The sequence below is a fragment of the Leguminivora glycinivorella genome, chromosome Z (genome assembly GCF_023078275.1).
Source record: "Leguminivora glycinivorella isolate SPB_JAAS2020 chromosome Z, LegGlyc_1.1, whole genome shotgun sequence".
Lineage (NCBI taxonomy): Eukaryota > Metazoa > Arthropoda > Insecta > Lepidoptera > Tortricidae > Leguminivora > Leguminivora glycinivorella.
The window spans coordinates 12,024,228-12,042,838 of NC_062998.1; the positions used below are offsets into that span (position 1 = coordinate 12,024,228).

The following is an 18,611-nucleotide window of genomic DNA, read 5'->3' on the forward strand; positions in this document are numbered from 1 at the left end:
AGCGATTGGCAGTAGCTCGTGTCGTTGCACCCGGCGCACCTCGAGAAGAGTCAAGGGCGATGCGTCTGCCTTCACGACCTGCGCCCGCGCTGATGGCTGCATCGCGTGCACCTCGCCACGCAACGCAATACAGCCCCATCTCCCCGTTCCGACTGATCGATCGCCGCACCGGTGCGGTGCGGTGGGATGGTGGGAACCACGCTAGGATATTAACATTTGTTTTTTGCGCCTTTTCCTGTCTTCTTTAAAAAACGGTAATAACAATGCTATTAAACCGGAGTAACGCATTCATAGTGTAAAAGAGATGTAATTCGCTCCGTGAAAAAAAAATCTTTATTGTAAATGTGCATTTTATGATGATGCGTGCTTATTATCAGCGGTCACTTCCCGGCTTGCTGACCTCGTATCACTTCCAGTTCCCTTTACATTTTTACGATGACCAAATACATATTTTTCTATTGTCCTACTTTATTTATATCAATTATATCATATCACTATGTTGTCATTAACATGTTTGTTTTCTTTGTTCACAGGATCAATATGATAACTTGTCCGCCCACACACAGAAAGGAATTGAATTTCTAGACAAATACGGAAACTTCGTAAAGGAAAGATGCGCGATCGAATTAGAATACGCAGGAAAACTTAGGTGAGCGCTCACTAAACTATACTTTATAATACGTGTATTTGATCAGTTGTGATACAGCTTAATTATTTTACGGTGTCAATAATTACGTAGTTTCTAGTTCTGCTTGAAGGTTATGGAGGCTTATTACCAGACCTTCGTTTTATGTCTGCCTGTCAGGCACCTCCTGTGCAGGATCTGGTGATTAAGAGTCTCCCCAAGGCCCAAACCTATCGACGCGAAATCGCCTTTCGCCGACCGAAAATCGACGATCTACGTTCGGCGACGACGAGCGATTTTTTCGTCGACTAGAGCCGATTTCGCGTCGATAGGTTTGGGGAAACCCTAATGAATTATGCCCCAAATACAAAAAAAGTGATTAGACTTTTGACCTTAAGGTGATACCTAAGTAGGTAGGCATTTTATGTTGAAATGTAAGTGTGTTTAGTAAAACGTCCCACTCTGTCGGTTACCATTAAGGCGAGATTTACTTGTATCTTTATATTAATAAACTGACAAAGCGGCTTTATAGCAATCGACAAAGTGGGACGTTTTCCCGTGCACACTCACAAATGTTCTTAAATTTCATGTTCTTGTCTTTGCAGGAGGCTTGTCAAAAATTATCAACCAAAAAGGAAAGAAGAAGACGAATACCAGTGAGTATCTTATTCCATGTAGGTACTTACTTATTTTTGGCTAGTATCGAGTTACTACAAAATGCTGTATATTAATTGTTTTTGTGATCAAACGCAAGCGAATGTTTAAAACCGTCTTTATTAATTCGAAACTGTTCATAAGATTCATTCGAATTCTATTATGTAACACGCTTTATTATATTTTATGATTGGCATTAGCATATGTAAATTATATATTCATACGGATTGAACACAAACTTTATTCTTAGTTATTCGTTATACAACCGAATGGATATAATTTTATGTGAATTAGGCCTATTCATTCATATGGACGAACATTTTGAAATTTACGTATAAATCGATTTAAATAATATAACGGCCAGTTGGAATAAAATTATGCATTCTATTTAAAGAGTTGATTTAATGACTCTAGGTAGACCACTATAAATCACAGTTATGGAAACACATTTACTGCACAGCTACCCTCTTTACATTTTCTAGGAAACATTTTATATGTTATCCCAATACTATTAGGAATTGCATTGACATAATTGTTATTATATCAACACATGCAATTTACTTATGCATACACGTAATACACATTTCTTAACTAGAGTCTGTTCGGAAAGAGATTCTCTTTCTCTCTACTATTCTGAAGAGTCGTGGAATGTATTTATTGGACGACTCTTCACTTTTTGAAAAGACAAAGGTACAGCGGGGCAAATCTCGACTGGGGGGCAAATGTAACTGGTCCATTTTTTCCATGTTTTACAATGTTTGCATTATTAAATAGAGTGTCCTCCGGTTATATATGGTAGGCGTGTTCAGTGGATACATCTAGAACTCAACATCATAGTGTAATAAATAATAATGGAAAAAATGGATTAGTTACATTCTCCCCCGTCGAGATTTGCCCCGCTGTACGTTAGATATAAAATTGTTTTTCATATATGTTACCTCAGATCAGATTTTATGTTCAGTTTAGTCAGATGCAGAGAGGTCATCTTTCTTTGCATCTAACCGTAGTAGGTACCATTCAATAAGGAAAGAAACTTTTACGATAAAAATAATGAACGTGTAAAATTCACAATACATACAATATAAAAATTATTATGTGCTTACTCGTAGCATTAAAAATGATATTAAGATTTTCCGAATAAAACATTTTTCGTCACTTATTTATGTATGATATATTATTACAAGCCTGACCAGAAGTATATGACTACGCATGTTGCGGAATTTCATTAGAACTATTTTCTTCATACTATACTGAACTGTCACCTATACATTAGAATAACAGCGCCCTCTTGACAATAGTCATATCGTCACTACTTTTAAAAATCTCGTATCTCACGCTGCTCCTCAAAGTTAAAACGCAGTAAGTCTATATGCATTCCATACATACTTACCACAATTTTCTTTTCATTGACAGACGAAGATACAAGTTTTTTTAAAGTAGTGACGATATACTTCTGGTCAGGCTTTATTTGCTTTATAAGATGTGATTTTTACATACCATAAAATTGTACAATCTATGTTACAGGTACACATCATGTAAAGCATTTAGACAATTGTTACAAGAGCTGGGCGACTTCGCGGGCCAGCGCGAGGTTGTCGCTGAGAACCTACAGTCCAATGTTGTGCGGGAACTGCATTTGTTGGCCAAGGAACTCAGAGAAGAACGGAAGGTAGATAACCTATAAAAATCGAATCATAAAACAAATTTTATTATCCCATAAAAGAAAATCAATGTAAAATCGAAGCACGGTAAACGGCCATAAAGAATGCACATCGGTCTTTGGAAAGAGACAATTAACATCACATAAGCAAGAAAGAGACAACGCTCTACGAAGATGAAAAACCAATGTGCATTCTTTATGGCCGTTTACTGTAGTTGACGTTTGATCGGCCCATTTACACGGCGCGCAAACACGCATGACATTTAAGTTACATTGCTGACTGCTCGTCTCATCCGATTTAGCCATCCCGTCAAATGCCGCATTGTAATATTTGTAATAAAACTCACTTACGAGATCTCGCACTTTGTATTATATACATGACGCACGAACACACATGCGATTATAGGTACATATAGCTGCAAAAGTGCGCGGAGAGTTTATCAATGAATTCATTTGTAATTTCTCCATGAAATTTCGCAGCTCCACTGTACATAGCGAACTGTTGATATTACATAAAATTTTGTGCACCATTCAAATACCGCGATGTGATGAAACTCTTCTCGCACCCTGTAAATGGGCGTTAAGAGACTCAATTTTTGGCACGAAACTGGAAATATCCAAGAAACAAACGACAGCTTTCATTTTGAGTACGTGTTCATACTTATGAATACTGTGCTTATGATCTGTTTGTTTATTGATACAGTATTGTGTTGACTAGCACTATAGTGAACTTAACAGTGATAGGTTATCTTTAAGTTGAACTATACAAGGACAGTCTACTTGTCATGACCTAGTTCACTTCTGTGCTTACGGCGGCCGCGGCTCAGTAAAGCAACTCTCTACTACTGCCATTAAACAAGTTACATACAAAATTTCTGACTTCCATTAATCTCTGACTGTAGTACACACAGATAGAAAAGATATTTTAATTTAAGACGGAAAACTCTCTCAAACACTGTTATTTAAAAGGAATAATATAATTCTTCATCTAATAACATGGTCTTAACCTAAAGGGATATTCCTTTTTCAAAGAAGAATCAAAATTGTTCAGTCGTAACTTTATATACATTTGGTACAAATAGGACAGATTTGAATCAAAGAAGTATTTATTTGCAACAAAATATTACACCGTTTTAGTATGAATATGCTAGTTCTTAAAAAACGTCTTTGGTTCAAGTAACCTTTATCAAAGCAAAAATAAAAACCTGTTAAAAGAAGATTCACCACAATTTAACTACAAGAATTCTGCGTTTTTAATAGAAAATCATAATTTCTTAATTTAACTTTTACGTTCTACAGTCAAGACATAAAAGTTTAAATAAAAAAAATACACGGTTTTACGTCAAGATTTAGTTCAATCTTGACTTGATTTTAATAGTTCTTGATTTGATGCTTTGCAACTCCATTCAAAGTTCCAGAATAACTTAAAACAAAAATAAACACAGATTTATGTCAAGATTTATTAAGTTCTTGGCTTTGTGTCAAAAATTCTTGATTTAATGTCTACAAGCTCCATTTGAGAATCAACAAGTTCAAATCAAAAAATATCAAGGTTTTACTTCAAGATTTAGAACAATCTTGGCTTGATTATAATAATTCTTGGTTTGATGCTTATAGACTTCATTCATAATTCGAGCAGGTTTTAAATAAAAAATCAACACGGACTTAGGTCAAGATTTATTACATTCTTGGCTTCATATCACAAATTCTTGATTTAATGCCTACAAGTTCCATTTGAGAATCAACACGTTTAGATCGAAAAATAATAAAGTTTTGCTTCAAGATTTAGTTCGCGCGCCGAGCGGCGACACCGGTTTAGTTACCAAAAAACCCGCTAGATGGCGCTGACCCCAGCCCATAGAATTCGTACATCGCGGTGTTAAGATTTTTCCCGATTTGGTTAGGCTCGCCGGTTGGAACTTGATATGTATCGAATCATAGGAATACAAATTCCGACATAATAGCCCCCTGCTTCCCTCTGGGAACTACGCGCTATTATTGAGGACTATCCTAAACGTGCTTCCGCTCCAGTTCTCTCTCTCTCTCTAGCTGGCTGGGGAACTCGTCTTCGTTCTGAGTTACATATAAGCTTGTAACGTACGGGTTATTGAACATAATACACACCTCTCACGTCATATCGGCTTTCCCTTCTCTCCCCGCGCGCATCCCCGCTACAAACATTATTTACTCAATCTAAGAAATATAAAATTTCATTTCAAGAAATTATATATTTTAAATGAAATAAGATAAATTACATCCAAGAAGTAAGTATATTTGGTTTAAGATACTTACTGTTTCACCCCAAGAAACATTAAATCTAACTTCAAACATGTAAATCTTCATCTAATACCGTCAGAACTTTTAAAATGAAAAATGTATATATTTGGTGTAAGTAACTAATTGTTTCACCCCAAGAAACATTAACTTTTACTTTAATTATGCATAACTCTTAACCGAAAACCGTCATAACTCTTAATACAACAATTTTATTACTTAGAACCAAGAAATATTATACTCGTTTTTAAGAACTTGCTGATTTGCTTCTGAGTAATAATTATCACTGAACAAAACGTTTACGCTCTTGGAATAAATGATTAAGTTTTTAAAAAAAGATTGTTTTGCTAATCATGTTAAGATATAAAATGGTTAGTGCAAGTAATAAACATCGAGACATTTTATGTTTTATATCAAGTAATTAAAATCTTCCTGATATGGGAAACTGGATATCTCTTGGTTCAAATAGGTTTCTTTGGTTGAAGAGATATTTTCTATCTGTGCAGGGTCCATTCGACCCCGTACGCGTATAGTTATTTAATTGACGACATGATGAGTTAAACTGATTGCCGCAGTGAGTTGATAAAAGTTTACCATACTATAGTTAAATATGTATTATAACATTTGCAAGTACCCTTTAAAACCGTTTGACGCACGTAGTGAGCCTTATCGAACGGGAACTCGGTCACGTACATTTGTTCTAAGTATTCCTATTGGACATTGTAGTACATTAGCTTTTTTGTTGTGGAATTGTTAGTTCCAAGAACTATTTTGCCCTACAATTAACACGAATTCCTGAACAAGCTGCATTGATCCGGATCGCGGCGGACATTGTTGCCAATAATTTCTTGTTACGCTAATTGTTTCAGTGACCACCCAAAAATAGATAAAAACATATTTTTCCGATTTGCGTGTGTTACACCCGTAATTCTAAAATATTTAACAGCCAATAGTAAAATCTGTACGTGTTGAATCTGTATCCGCAATTTTCACGTGATTATCTTATTTAATAACCGGAACATAGTAAACTTTTAAAAAGGAGAAAGATATTAATACATAATTGTAAATATAACTGTACCTACTCGATCGGAACGAAAGGTATTATAAGAACGCGTTCCCGGTTCTCTTCTCTACTACTATAGATAACTATCGGTTATTTTAAACTACTTGATGACATGATTTTTGATGTAAAAGCATTAAGGAGGTAATATTGATATTGTATAAGAATTGTGCATCCTGATCATGTCGACGTTTGTATCCGTTGCGAACGTATTTAATAATGACGATTATTCCTGCCTTTAAGTCTGGTTTCTTAGGAAAGCGGTCATATAGCGGCAGTCTTACTTCTTACTACGGCTGCTATATGATATGACCACACCGGCGTTCTATGAAACCCGAGCAATTTGTGTTAAATCGAATAATACCTATTTCAGCAACATTTGAACGAAGGAGCGAAACAGATGGCCGTCCTGAACTCAGCCATAGGTTCTTTAGACCGAGCGAGGAGAGCGTACGAGCGCGCAGCGAGAGAATCCGAACGGGCGCTGGAAGCGTTCCAAAGGGCAGATGCCGATCTCAATTTGAGGTAAACAATTATTTAATTATACACTTACTTCTACAAATCTGACGTTAGTGGTGGGCAAAGCTTGGCTGTCGGTCCAGGGGACTAAACGACCCGTCGCTGATGTTTGGAATTACAAAATTATGTGGCCCTCTAAATAATACCTCTATAAATATGTTATTGTCTCCTTTGAAGAAAGTTTGCCCACCACTGCCTTACTCTGAGCCTCATTTTCCTTAGTCGGCTAGTTTTTATACCACGAAGCAGACTATTTGAACTGCAATAGGCATATGATTGTTGAGCGATTGCATTTATGTATGAATTATATTTCTTTTGTTCTAATTAGGTATGTACAAATTACATGATCGCGTCCTGCCCTAATCAGAAAATTATTAATTTCACGTTTAATCTTTTTTTAGGGATATTCCGATCGATGCAAATGTATAACCATGTTTATTAGAATATTTTATTTTATTTTATTTTTATTTTTATGAATAGGTACAATAACATAATGCAGGCAAACAACATTGTAAATTATTCCTTACATTAGCAACTTACATATTACTTACATTACGATTACAATTGTACACAGCATTATAATAAAAAAAACATTTTAGCGCTAAATACATTTTTCACAAATGAAAAGGTCGACAATAGTTGAGTTTAAAACAAAAAATACAATCAAATGTTAATCACTTACTTGTAAATTTCGGGATAATAAAACATTTTTGAACTTAGTCAAAGAACTATTCAAAATATCAATGTCCATATCTAAGTCATTGTACAAACGACACATTCTAAGGATAGGCGCATTGTTAGATATATTATTATTAGCTACCATGGGCAAGGCAAACATTTCTAGATTTCGTGTTCTCTTATTGTTGGCTCTAAAATGGACATAATCCATGAGGTTACTGTCGAGACCGCCATGCACGATTTTATATAGAGTAACCAGATCGACAACATCCCGTCGGGAGGCTAGGGATTGTGTATATTATAAGCTGAGAGTCTATCAATATATTCAGGAAGCGCTTGTCGTGTTTTATTTTTAATAGACAGATATCGTAAGAATTTCGCCTGTATTGATTCCAATCTATCAGAGTGTGTCTTATAAATTGGTTTCCAAACTGAAGAACAGTATTCAAGCGTAGTTCGTACTAATGCACAGTAAAGAATCATTAAGCTATTTGACACTTTGAAAGGCTTTGCAGTTCGCTTAATAAATCCCAGCATGCGATTACATTTCGACACCATATGCTCATAATGACCGCGAAACGACAATTGACTATCCAATAATACTCCAAGATCTCTGATGGAACAAACCCTTACTAATCGTTTGCCGTTTATATTATAATCGTGATTAATCAAGTTCTTATTTCTAGTGAATGTGATTGATTGACATTTGTCAATATTTAAAAACATAAGGTTACTATTACACCAATCAAAGATCAGGCCAATATCTTCCTGGAGGCTAAGGCAATCATTTTTCGTATTGATTACTTTAAAGATTTTTATATCATCTGCGTATGCAAGGCATTGTGATTTAACCCGCTTAAGAAGATCATTCACGAAAATGACAAATAACAAGGGGCCCAAATTAGAACCCTGCGGCACGCCAGATTCAGCAATAAATGGAACGGAGTCATAACCATAAATGCAAACTATTTGGGAACGTCGATAGAGATAGGATTCAAACCAGCGCAATAAATTTCCATGGATACCAATATGATTCAATTTCTTTAACAGTATGTTATGGTTTACTCTGTCGAACGCTTTAGCGAAGTCCGTATAGATGGAATCGACTTGCTTCTTAGTTTGAAAGGACAAACACAACTCTTGGACATAGGAAAGAAGGTTAGTTGACGTTGATCGCTTCTTTACAAACCCGTGTTGGCGAGGGCTAACCAAGTGAACAAAGTGATTATAAACCTGAGTGAAGACAATGCCTTCAAATACTTTGGCGAAGCAATTTAATATGCTGATAGGTCGATAATTCGATACTTTGTTTTTGTCCCCACTTTTGTGTATAGGAGCGATTTTCGTCAGTTTCCAGAGGTCGGGAAACGATCCTTCCTCCAGTGATTTACGGAAGACAATACACAATGGTTTTGCTAATGCTGCGGCACATGACCGTATGAACATAGCAGGCAATCCATCAGGTCCGGCACCTTTATCGGGGTTTAAGGATTTTAGCCTGTTTAGGACCTCCCCCTCAGTTAATATAATTGTGCCTATGCAATAATTACTCTCTGGAAAATCAGGTTCGTAATAGGGGTTGTCCGTGGTTGTGTAAACAGAGGAGAAGTAGTTAGCAAATAAGTTGGCAATGTCTTCACCATTCTCTGCAGCGGTTCCGTTATAGACAAGACGTCGAGGGATTTGGTTAGTAGCCTTTTTTGATTTAGTGTAGCGCCAAAAGGCTTTTATATTATTATTCAAATCATTCTCCAGCCGTGATATGTACGAATTAAAACAGACAGTGACTAGCACCTTAGCTCGTTGTCTCAGTACAGAAAATGCATCATAGTCTCTTGGATTTTTATATTTCGTATACTTTTTATGCAACCTATTTTTTTCTTTAAACAGTCTCACCAGATCTTTTGTAAACCAATCTGGATACCGTGCATTACGAGTCCTGGCCTTGGGAACATTATTCTCTATATGAGGTATCTTTAATTTAATGACCTGAATATGACCTTAATAATTACCTTTTTAATTGTTACATCCATACAACGATTCTAGTCGGTGACGAAACAATTTACTAAAATTAAAGTTATGTGGATAACGTGACCACAGCCATTAGGTATCAGTTATTTTACCTATTAAAAAAAAAATTGCGGCTATATTAATATATCCACGTTATTATAAATGTAACCTATTTTTTCGCATTAAAAGTACCTTCTGGTTATAGGTATAACTACTGGCCTTAGCAGGTCATCGATAGTTTTGGAACACCTTTTACAACTAATTGTTATCTCTAACTTCGCAGTAGTTTGACCTCGGAACTTTTTATACACACGGTTCAACCTTTTCCTTGTTCATTATAGTTCGTATCGCACCAATACTTAATCAAACAAGTTAGTTATTCGATTTAGAGTATAAATACACGCCTTAATTGTATGGCCGTAACGAGATGAATTTTTCATCAATTGCAGACTTCTAACTTCGGCTGTCTGCAAAATGCACAGAAACACTAAAGCTGCGTTTTCACTTAGTGGTCTGAGCTTTATCGGTGCACGAACGAACGAATGCTCACTCAGAACTGTTCAGAACACTAAGTGAAAACACAGCTTTAGACATGTTTCGAGAAAAATAGATAGAATAGCCCCCTTTTCTAACTGTATTCATTTTACAACAAATATCTATCGAACAATCTACAGTCTTGGTGTATGTACATTGCTCAGTGCGAAAGTAAATAGCTAGTAAAATTAAATAGCCGGTGTGAGATCATAGGCATGCTCACTACAATTGTTTATTTTGAATTTCGTAGTCGGGCTGAAGTCGAGAAACAGAAAGCAAACATGAAACTCAGAAGTCAAGCGTGTGAGGATGCCAAGCACGAGTATGCCGACCAGCTCCGCAAGACGAACGAGGCACAGCGGCAACACTACGAGCAGCGGCTACCGCACGTCTTCAAACAGTTACAGGTAAAATCAACTTTCACGATTTTACTCATACTTCATATCGTAAACGGACTGACGAGTCTGCTCCGTGACCACGGAGACAATGCCGTCTTTGAAACGTCAGAGGTTTGTACAAAACTTACGCGATTAAGTCCCATTTACAATATTAAGTGTGAGATCTCAAGCCAATACAACGTTGATTACTAACTACTTATGTCCTTAGAACATGATTTACTCAGTAGTAATATACCTACTTCTCGAATGAACGTTATGAATCGAGCTTTGAAGCATCGATCGTCGATTGTAGGGGCATTTTCAAAAAAAGGGCACCCAAAATTAGTGAAAGTTGTTAACAAAAATAATTCGAAGTCAGTTTTGTGACGACAGTTAAGCATGAAATCTCAATAACAATATTGCTTTTGTGTTAATTACATAAACTATAAGCAATAATTTTATTCTTAATTGTCACAAAACTGATATCAAGTTAATTTTTGTTAACAACTGTCACTAATTTTGGGTCCCAATTTCTGAAAATGCCCGTAGGTTAAGTTACAAATAACTAATTTAAAGCAGTCGACAAGTCACTTCATAACATCAGTAACTGTTCAGTACTTATAAAAGATAGTTCTTGTTAATTAGAGTCATCAAATTTATATATTTCACACCACTAATGTATTACTGCCAATAATATTTTTTATTTATTATAACGTTTGTATAATAGTATAAGGTACAAGGAACAATGTCTGCGGTGTAACATATGGCACTCTAGTTGATAATGTAAAACATGGAAAATTATATCGATTTGTAGAAATTAGAAATTCCCGCAGTCATGATTATCCCTGTACCTTATACAGGGATGTAACATTAATGCTGGTGATCCATTTAAGAGCATAACCGGTATCGAATAGCGGTTACGAATACCACTTCCTTTTTTTTTAAATAAACACCATGAAAATTAAAGGTACTATAGAAGGTAATGTATAAGCCGTAGGATTTATCTTCGGCAATTATGTTACATAGTGTATTATTATTTGCGTTTCTAAAAGAGAAATAAATGTATTTAATTTACATGGCAATACGATTGAGCCATGAACCAGTCGTAAGAGCCCACAGAAATACGATTATGGGATTAATTTCCTTCAAAGTGATTATGTTGGAAGTGGTATTACCGTAATTAACTTACGGAAAAACAAGTCGGCTTGTGATTCGCTGCCAAGCCCCGTCCGTCCATGCGTGACTCGGGGATTTATAAAACCAGTACTCGGCGCGGAAGTAAACATGGGTGTGTTTTTGACTTATCGATATATAACAACTTTCACTGATAGCGTGTCCAAGTCCATGCGTCACGTGAACTTTGTGAATAATTCGGGAAATGCTCTCGAGAGCTGCTTTATGCGCTCTGGCACTGCGCCAACTGGGTCACATGGAAACAATTTACTACTGAAAAATCACTGCTATTTCAGTAAACCACTTTACTACTTTAGTATATAAACCTGTTCGTACTTAATACAGCTTAGGTCCAAGAAATACAACTGGGTCACAACTGGAGGGACAAGTGGCGTAATAGAGAGGCCTATGTTCAACAGTGGGCGAGTAAGGGCTGATATGATGATGATGATGATGGTAAAGCCCGGAAGATTTTTATTTCCATATTTTGTATATCGTGATGGGAAACAATTTACAATAATAATCCATACTATAATTATAAATGGGAACGTGTGTGTGTCTGTTTGTTTGTCCGTCTTTCATGGCAAAATGGAGCGACGTATTGACGTGATTTTTTAAGTGGAGATAGTTGAAGGGATGGAGGCTACTTGTTGTCTCTTTCTAAACCCCCCACTTCCCTAAAAGGGGGTGGAAGTTTGTATAGAGCATTGCGCGATTTTATAATTTAACACGACCGAAGCCGCGGGCAACAGCTAGTTATTTATATTTCAATAATTAGTTATATCAATATGTGCGTCATACTTTAACACGACTCAAGTAGAAAGTGTCTTTTTTTTTGTTTATATTAACGATGTTGTATGTTTTTCAGGACCTGGACGAGAAACGAATCAAACACATAAAGAACTTCATGTTGAGTTCAGTCGAGGTCGAAAGAAAAGTGTTTCCCATCATAAAGCAGTGCTTAGATGGAATGGAACACGCCGCCAATAGTATTAATGAAAAAGAGGTAACGTAGTATTTCATGTAATGGTGTTTAAAATGTACCGTGAAAAATGTGTGGATTTAAAAATACTCGTATGATTAAGCACTTAATAATGTGTTTATGGTTTAATATTAATAGCCCATTTGGCTGCGCCACAGGCTTTGTATGTTAATGGTTATCTAAATCAATTTTAAAAATGACATTGGTAATTATGATTGAATGTACCCATACACGTATTGACCTCTCTCGTAATTTGGCCATAGTATACTCGCGCGTAATATTTCATAGGCATTTGAGCAATCCGTTACGAAACCCGTTCACTAGATTCTGGGACATTGTTTAAAATCCATACTAATATTATAAATGGGAAAGTGTGTGTCTGTTTGTTTGTCCGTCTTTCACGGCAAAGTGGAGCGACGAATAGACGTGGTTTTTTAAGATATTTGAAGGGACAGGCTACTTTTTGTCTCTTCCTGACCCTAAAATGTGGGTGGAAGTTTGTATGGTGCATTCCGCAATTATCGAATTTAACGCGAGCGAAGTCGCGGGCAACAGCTAGTTGCTTTATAAAGCTACCAGTTCTCTACTACAAGTACTGAACTTAAAGGGAACAGTAGACCAGAGTTCAAGGCTTTTAAGGCAAGACTATGTAAAAAACTAGATTTCCTAAGCAAACACTAATTTGTCTAACCACTTGGAACTATTTCGAGACAATTTGTTTTTGCAATTCGCTAATCAAGCGTAGGTGGAAACGTACTTATCTAAACCTAACTATCAGATCATGTATCAACTTTGCAAATGTCTGAAATTCGCTCTTAAGCGGGTAATGTTAAAGATAGATTTTATAATATCTGCATAATACACTGAAAATCAACGCCGCAGCTTGACGTGGCAATACACTGAGTGGGCATCTATAGTTAAAAGCTTCAAATGAATTGTAGGCGAATTTTATCGTCCCATAGATAATTTTTATTTCGCGCCATTTTCTAGTGACCGGATATAGTTTGTATTGTATGATACTATGGAAAAAAAAATCTTATACCTTTGTCAAATTTGATGTTAAATAAACGTATTTCAGATGTAGTGTAATAGTAAGTAGTTTTCCTTCGTATTTTCTCGGACGCGTTTCTTTTTTGTCGTGCTAGTTCGGTTAACGTTAGTACTTCTTCTACGGAGATTGACCGAAATAGACACGTTAGTGAGTTTCCGTGAAAATAAGGTACATAGGGGCAAATATCGACTGAGGGCAATTGTAACTGATCTATTTTTTCCATTATTACACTATTAAGTTCCACATGTATCCTCTGAAGACGCGTGCCATATATAACCAGTGGGCTCTCTAATTAATAATGCAAACATTGTAAAACATGGAAAAAATGGATCAGTTGCATTTGCCTCACACTTGAAATTGCCCCGCAGTACCTTACTAAAGAAAAACATTTTGCGCTACATCTGTACATTGTAATGGACACGCAGGACACACAACTAGTAATAGACAGATACAAGTCCGGCTTCGTGCCGCCCGAAGACTTCCCGTTCGAGGAGCAGCGCGCGGGCGCCGACACCACCGACGCGGCGACGACGCACAACCATCACGCGCAGCTCACCGTGCGGGGCACCGTCTCCGGCAACCGGATAAAGAAGCGCGGGGGCCTCCTGTCCATATTCAGCTCGAACAAGGTGAGACGCTGCCCGGGACTCTAGTCGATAACTTGTGTTCTCTCGCGCGAGTACATCTGCAGGGTAAGCGTATGGACTTGAGCACCCGTCCCACTCTAAGTAATACGGTTAGAAAAAGACGGGTAGTCTCGTGGGCATACTGTCGCGCGCATCATGTGCTTGCCCTGTTGGTGAGATTTCAAGTATCGACTCGTGCGTGAGAGCATAAGTTGTGGTATATTGTCTGCCTTAATTTCGAAACTTTGCGGACTTACGACACGACGACGGACGATCTGTATATGGGAGCCTGTGCAAAGTTATTATAGAGGGCATAGGTCTGATCCGTAGAAACTGAATCGGTATTGATCAACCAGCGGGTTTGAATTAAAATCGTTCAATTACTAATATATTTATGTCATGGTGGAATAATCAATCACAGTAGGTATATTTTGTTTATGATATAGTGAATAACTGAAAATTCAATTTTATACATAATTAATTAAAAGAAGAAATTTAACGCTAAAGTTATTGAATATAACGAAGCGTAGCATAACTAAATGTAGTGTAGACCTTTTCTTATACAATCAGGTTAAGGCTACGTAACCAAAGAGGTATTTTTTAAAGATTGTTTTATAGTATCTTGAAAAAACGTCTTTGATTAAGACCAGCCAACTTATGTTTGATTCAAAAGTGCGTAATTTGGTATGCTTTTACTCTCTGGTTAATGGAGCTATGCTTATTATTCTACCTAGAGCTTTATCCATGTATGTCATATCATATCTATTTATACAAGTAGAAATAAGCATGAAGTATGTTATGTGTACTATTTAATTGAACGTACGTTATAGATTATCGTTATATTATTATTTACTTATGATACTACAGCTGGTGTCTAGTTATGTAAGTCGTGTCATTGTTCTTGCAATAAATGAATGGAGTATTCTGTGTTCATCAGACAGTTGATGACTATACGCCAGCTCACTCCTTTATTATTTATGATATATTATAATTTGGAGGTACTAATTACTTTTGTCTGTTACTCCCTCGATCCCCACCTAACATGGGTTCACATTACAACCGATTGATATTAATTGGCTGTCTGCGGCCGGTGGCTTGTCGCGAACGGAAAATGTAAGTTGGCCGCCTATGGTTGGGGACGTAAGAGAAGCATGATGACCACTATATTATTTTATTTGACACTACCTTTTTGCTATAAAACTTGAGTTTCGTTTTGGTTGATCATTTACCTATCTGAATCATAATCACAGTAAGACATGGCTTTTTTCGAACACACCCTTTGCGGCAGGACGTCAGTTGCGTGGCTTGTGTCACTCGTGTTGTCCTGGTCTGTCATATTTTTGTTTAATGTTGTTTGTTTGCCTTCCCCGCGTCTCCGCGTCGTAACGCTTTGGCCACAGAAGATTGTCGAGGCGTGCAATTCGTTCAAGGTCAGTGCAGCGTGACTCACTCGGCCCCTCACTGTTTATGACAACATGCTACTTGTCGCGGTGTTATGGCTTGCTTTTACTGCTCAACTGGTCACTTATCTAACTGTCAATAATCCTAACGATAAACTGCACGATAGAGTGCACGGGTACATACAATGGTTTTATGCCGCAGCACGATATTTATATAAAGAGTGATTCACGCAGGATAATGTAATGAGTCATATCATATCAGTGGCAATGGCAAAAGAATTAGTTACGTGTATGTAATGATGTAAACACTATATTAATTAAAGTTAGGATTTGAAGTAAATACCAGTACCCGGGTAGGCTCACTATCCTTCCTGCAGGACTTATTTGCCTCGACGAATGTAAATAATTTTAAATATGAATAGAAATGCATTTATTTTGTTGCTCTCAATTTAGATATAACACTCAACTATGAAACTTGAGAGTAAGCTATATTTTAATTCTTTGATAACTTCTCGTATTGCTGGACCTTATGCTTATTACGAGTTTTTTTTAATTGTACTAATTACTAAATTAATATCGTGGTTCTACATACATTAAAAGAGAACTGCAATTTCACCCCGTAATTAGTACGAATGTAATCTAAGGTATCGCTATACGAGCACCAAGCCATTTCGTCACATGAGATTCGCCATTTGGATGCGTCGTAACTGCCGTTCAGGACGGGTGCGTTTGTCATAAACAATGGGCCGTAAGTTTGTCTTCGTCTCGCTTGTCTAACTTTCATGCTTGCACGGCTTTCAGTATTTTCGGCACAGGGCTGTCCGTTTTATAATGTATTATTAGTATATTATTGTATAATATTTTAGTTGTAGTTTTTCCTGTTTTATGTGCATCCTAGTTTTGTTCCACGTACCGTAAAATACTTATCCGCACCCACGCTGCGTATATTTTTAATGTAATAATGTTTTAGTGGATATTACAAATCGGTTTATGGTTGGTATACACTTGGTACAATGAAAGTCACCAAACAAACAATGATTAACCATAGATAAGTAGAATAAAATTGTGTTTATTGTAATAGATAATGAAGAAGAAAGACGCAAAGTTTGGTATGTGTGGTTTTGGGGTGATATGAATTTTATACATACATGAGCAACTTTTGATTGTTTTTGATGACGATGGTTTTAAAGTTAGTAAAAAAATGTATTTTGAAATTAGTCAGGTAGTTAGTTGTGTGCGAAGTTCGTGTGGTGTTTTCTCGTTAACTCTATTGCTGAAGTTACGTTGGGACGTTTACAGAACAATATGTCTACGGATGGGAAGGAGGACTACTCAGATTTGCCGCCGAACCAGAAGAAAAAGAAACTTCAAGCCAAGGTTCACGAACTCAACAAACAGGCAAGTATTTTGTTTTTACTTAATAAGGGCAGTTTACCTCCTGAATTAGAATGTGCGGTGACAGCCGCTTTCGTAAAAAAATGTGCCTTTCTGAGATAATTTATCGGGAGGGCCCCTCTTTCATGAGAATCATAAGGCTTCAAAAACCGTGAAAACGCAAAGTCGTGATGACGATGATTGAAAAAAATGTCTAATCCACCTTTTATTAGGAAGTAGTGTTGACTTTTCAACATATTCAATCGTTAGATTATTATGCTTTTTACCAGTCTGATTAGAAACAAGGCCAGAAATGTATATCGATTGTTTAGAAAATATTTCGACATAGTTCTACCTATTTTAGAATAGAATAAATTAGTAGCTTTGCAGTTATTTTCTTAAAAGCGTTGTTGTTCTTAAACTTGATCACAACATAAAATAGATTTAACCACATTTTTTATAGAAGTGCAGTGCCACCCTCTTAATAAAATCATATTATAGCTTGTTCAAGCTACCAATGTACATACATTGAATATGTTATATGTTTTACAGGTGGCCCAAGAACAAGCAGCCATGGAGGGACTGATGAAGATGAAAGGAGTTTACGAAACGAATCCCACGCTAGGAGATCCAATGACCGTGGAAGGTGAGAAATCATAACATTGTCTTTGCTATGTATAATTTACACAGATAGGCAGCAATGTACTGTCCTAATGATAATACAGTCATCGATGTTTATAATTTGGACAAGACTTTCTCAACACGTCACGATTAAATACGAAAGGGATCTCTGGATATTGACATCCATACTAATATTATACATGGGAAAGTGTGTGTGTCTGTTTGTTTGTCGTCTTTAACGGCAAAACGGAGCGACGAATTGACGTGCTTTTTTAAGTGGAGATAGTTGAGGGGATGGAGAGTGACATAGGCTACTTTTTGTCTCTTTCTAACTCGAGCGAAGCCGCGGGCAAATGCAAGTTGGGAAATATTTTGACGGAAATTTATTTACATCATCCATCATTTATTTATTTATTTATTTATTTATTGTAAACATAATTTACAGCATTACAGTCGAAACCAAAGCACTGTACAATTCAGTTTAGATATTATTAGGTGATTAACAAAAGAAACAAACATATATAAAATACGATCACCTTTCGTCCATCACCTCACAATACCGCAGACACATTTGATACACAATCATCCATCTGCTTGCAAACACATCACATTCTGGAGCCCATGACAGAAACGAGTTCAACTGATTTAGCGCCCGCACAGCTGGTGAATTTCTATGCGCTACAGTTCGTGTAATTGGGGCTGCTAAAAGGTTGTGCTTTCGCGGTCTTAATAGATTTTTGGGCACAAATGGAACACTAAGTTTGACAATTCTTTCTATGAGTTCGGGACAGTCTGTATCGCCGCGTAAAATTCATATTCATCATAGCAGTGCCCCTGCGATTTTACGACTTTTTATTTAATTTATTTTTAAAGGACCTTTACTTATAAAAATTACATATCGGCACATCGGTCAGTCTGTTTCTTATGGCCTCAAATTAAATGATTGTTAAAATTACTTATTAAGAATAGCGTTAGCCAACCCGTACACCATAT

The 18,611-nt window shown here is 36.6% G+C and overlaps 1 protein-coding gene across 5 annotated transcripts in view; it reads left to right on the top strand.

The window, feature by feature from the left end:
- Window positions 1-18,611, top strand: part of LOC125240989 (formin-binding protein 1-like) — a 70,958-nt gene that overhangs the window by 39,699 nt on the left and 12,648 nt on the right. For 2 of the 5 annotated variants that reach the window (XM_048149234.1, XM_048149236.1), the window contains exons 2-11: window positions 534-649; window positions 1,231-1,281; window positions 2,804-2,948; window positions 6,647-6,798; window positions 10,265-10,421; window positions 12,433-12,570; window positions 14,023-14,226; window positions 15,624-15,653; window positions 16,923-17,021; window positions 17,550-17,643. In XM_048149234.1, coding sequence (XP_048005191.1) covers window positions 534-649; window positions 1,231-1,281; window positions 2,804-2,948; window positions 6,647-6,798; window positions 10,265-10,421; window positions 12,433-12,570; window positions 14,023-14,226; window positions 15,624-15,653; window positions 16,923-17,021; window positions 17,550-17,643 — 1,186 coding nt within the window. The remainder of the gene's footprint in view (window positions 1-533; window positions 650-1,230; window positions 1,282-2,803; window positions 2,949-6,646; window positions 6,799-10,264; window positions 10,422-12,432; window positions 12,571-14,022; window positions 14,227-15,623; window positions 15,654-16,922; window positions 17,022-17,549; window positions 17,644-18,611) is intronic. The other 3 variants (XM_048149235.1, XM_048149237.1, XM_048149238.1) reach the window with 3 other exon arrangements.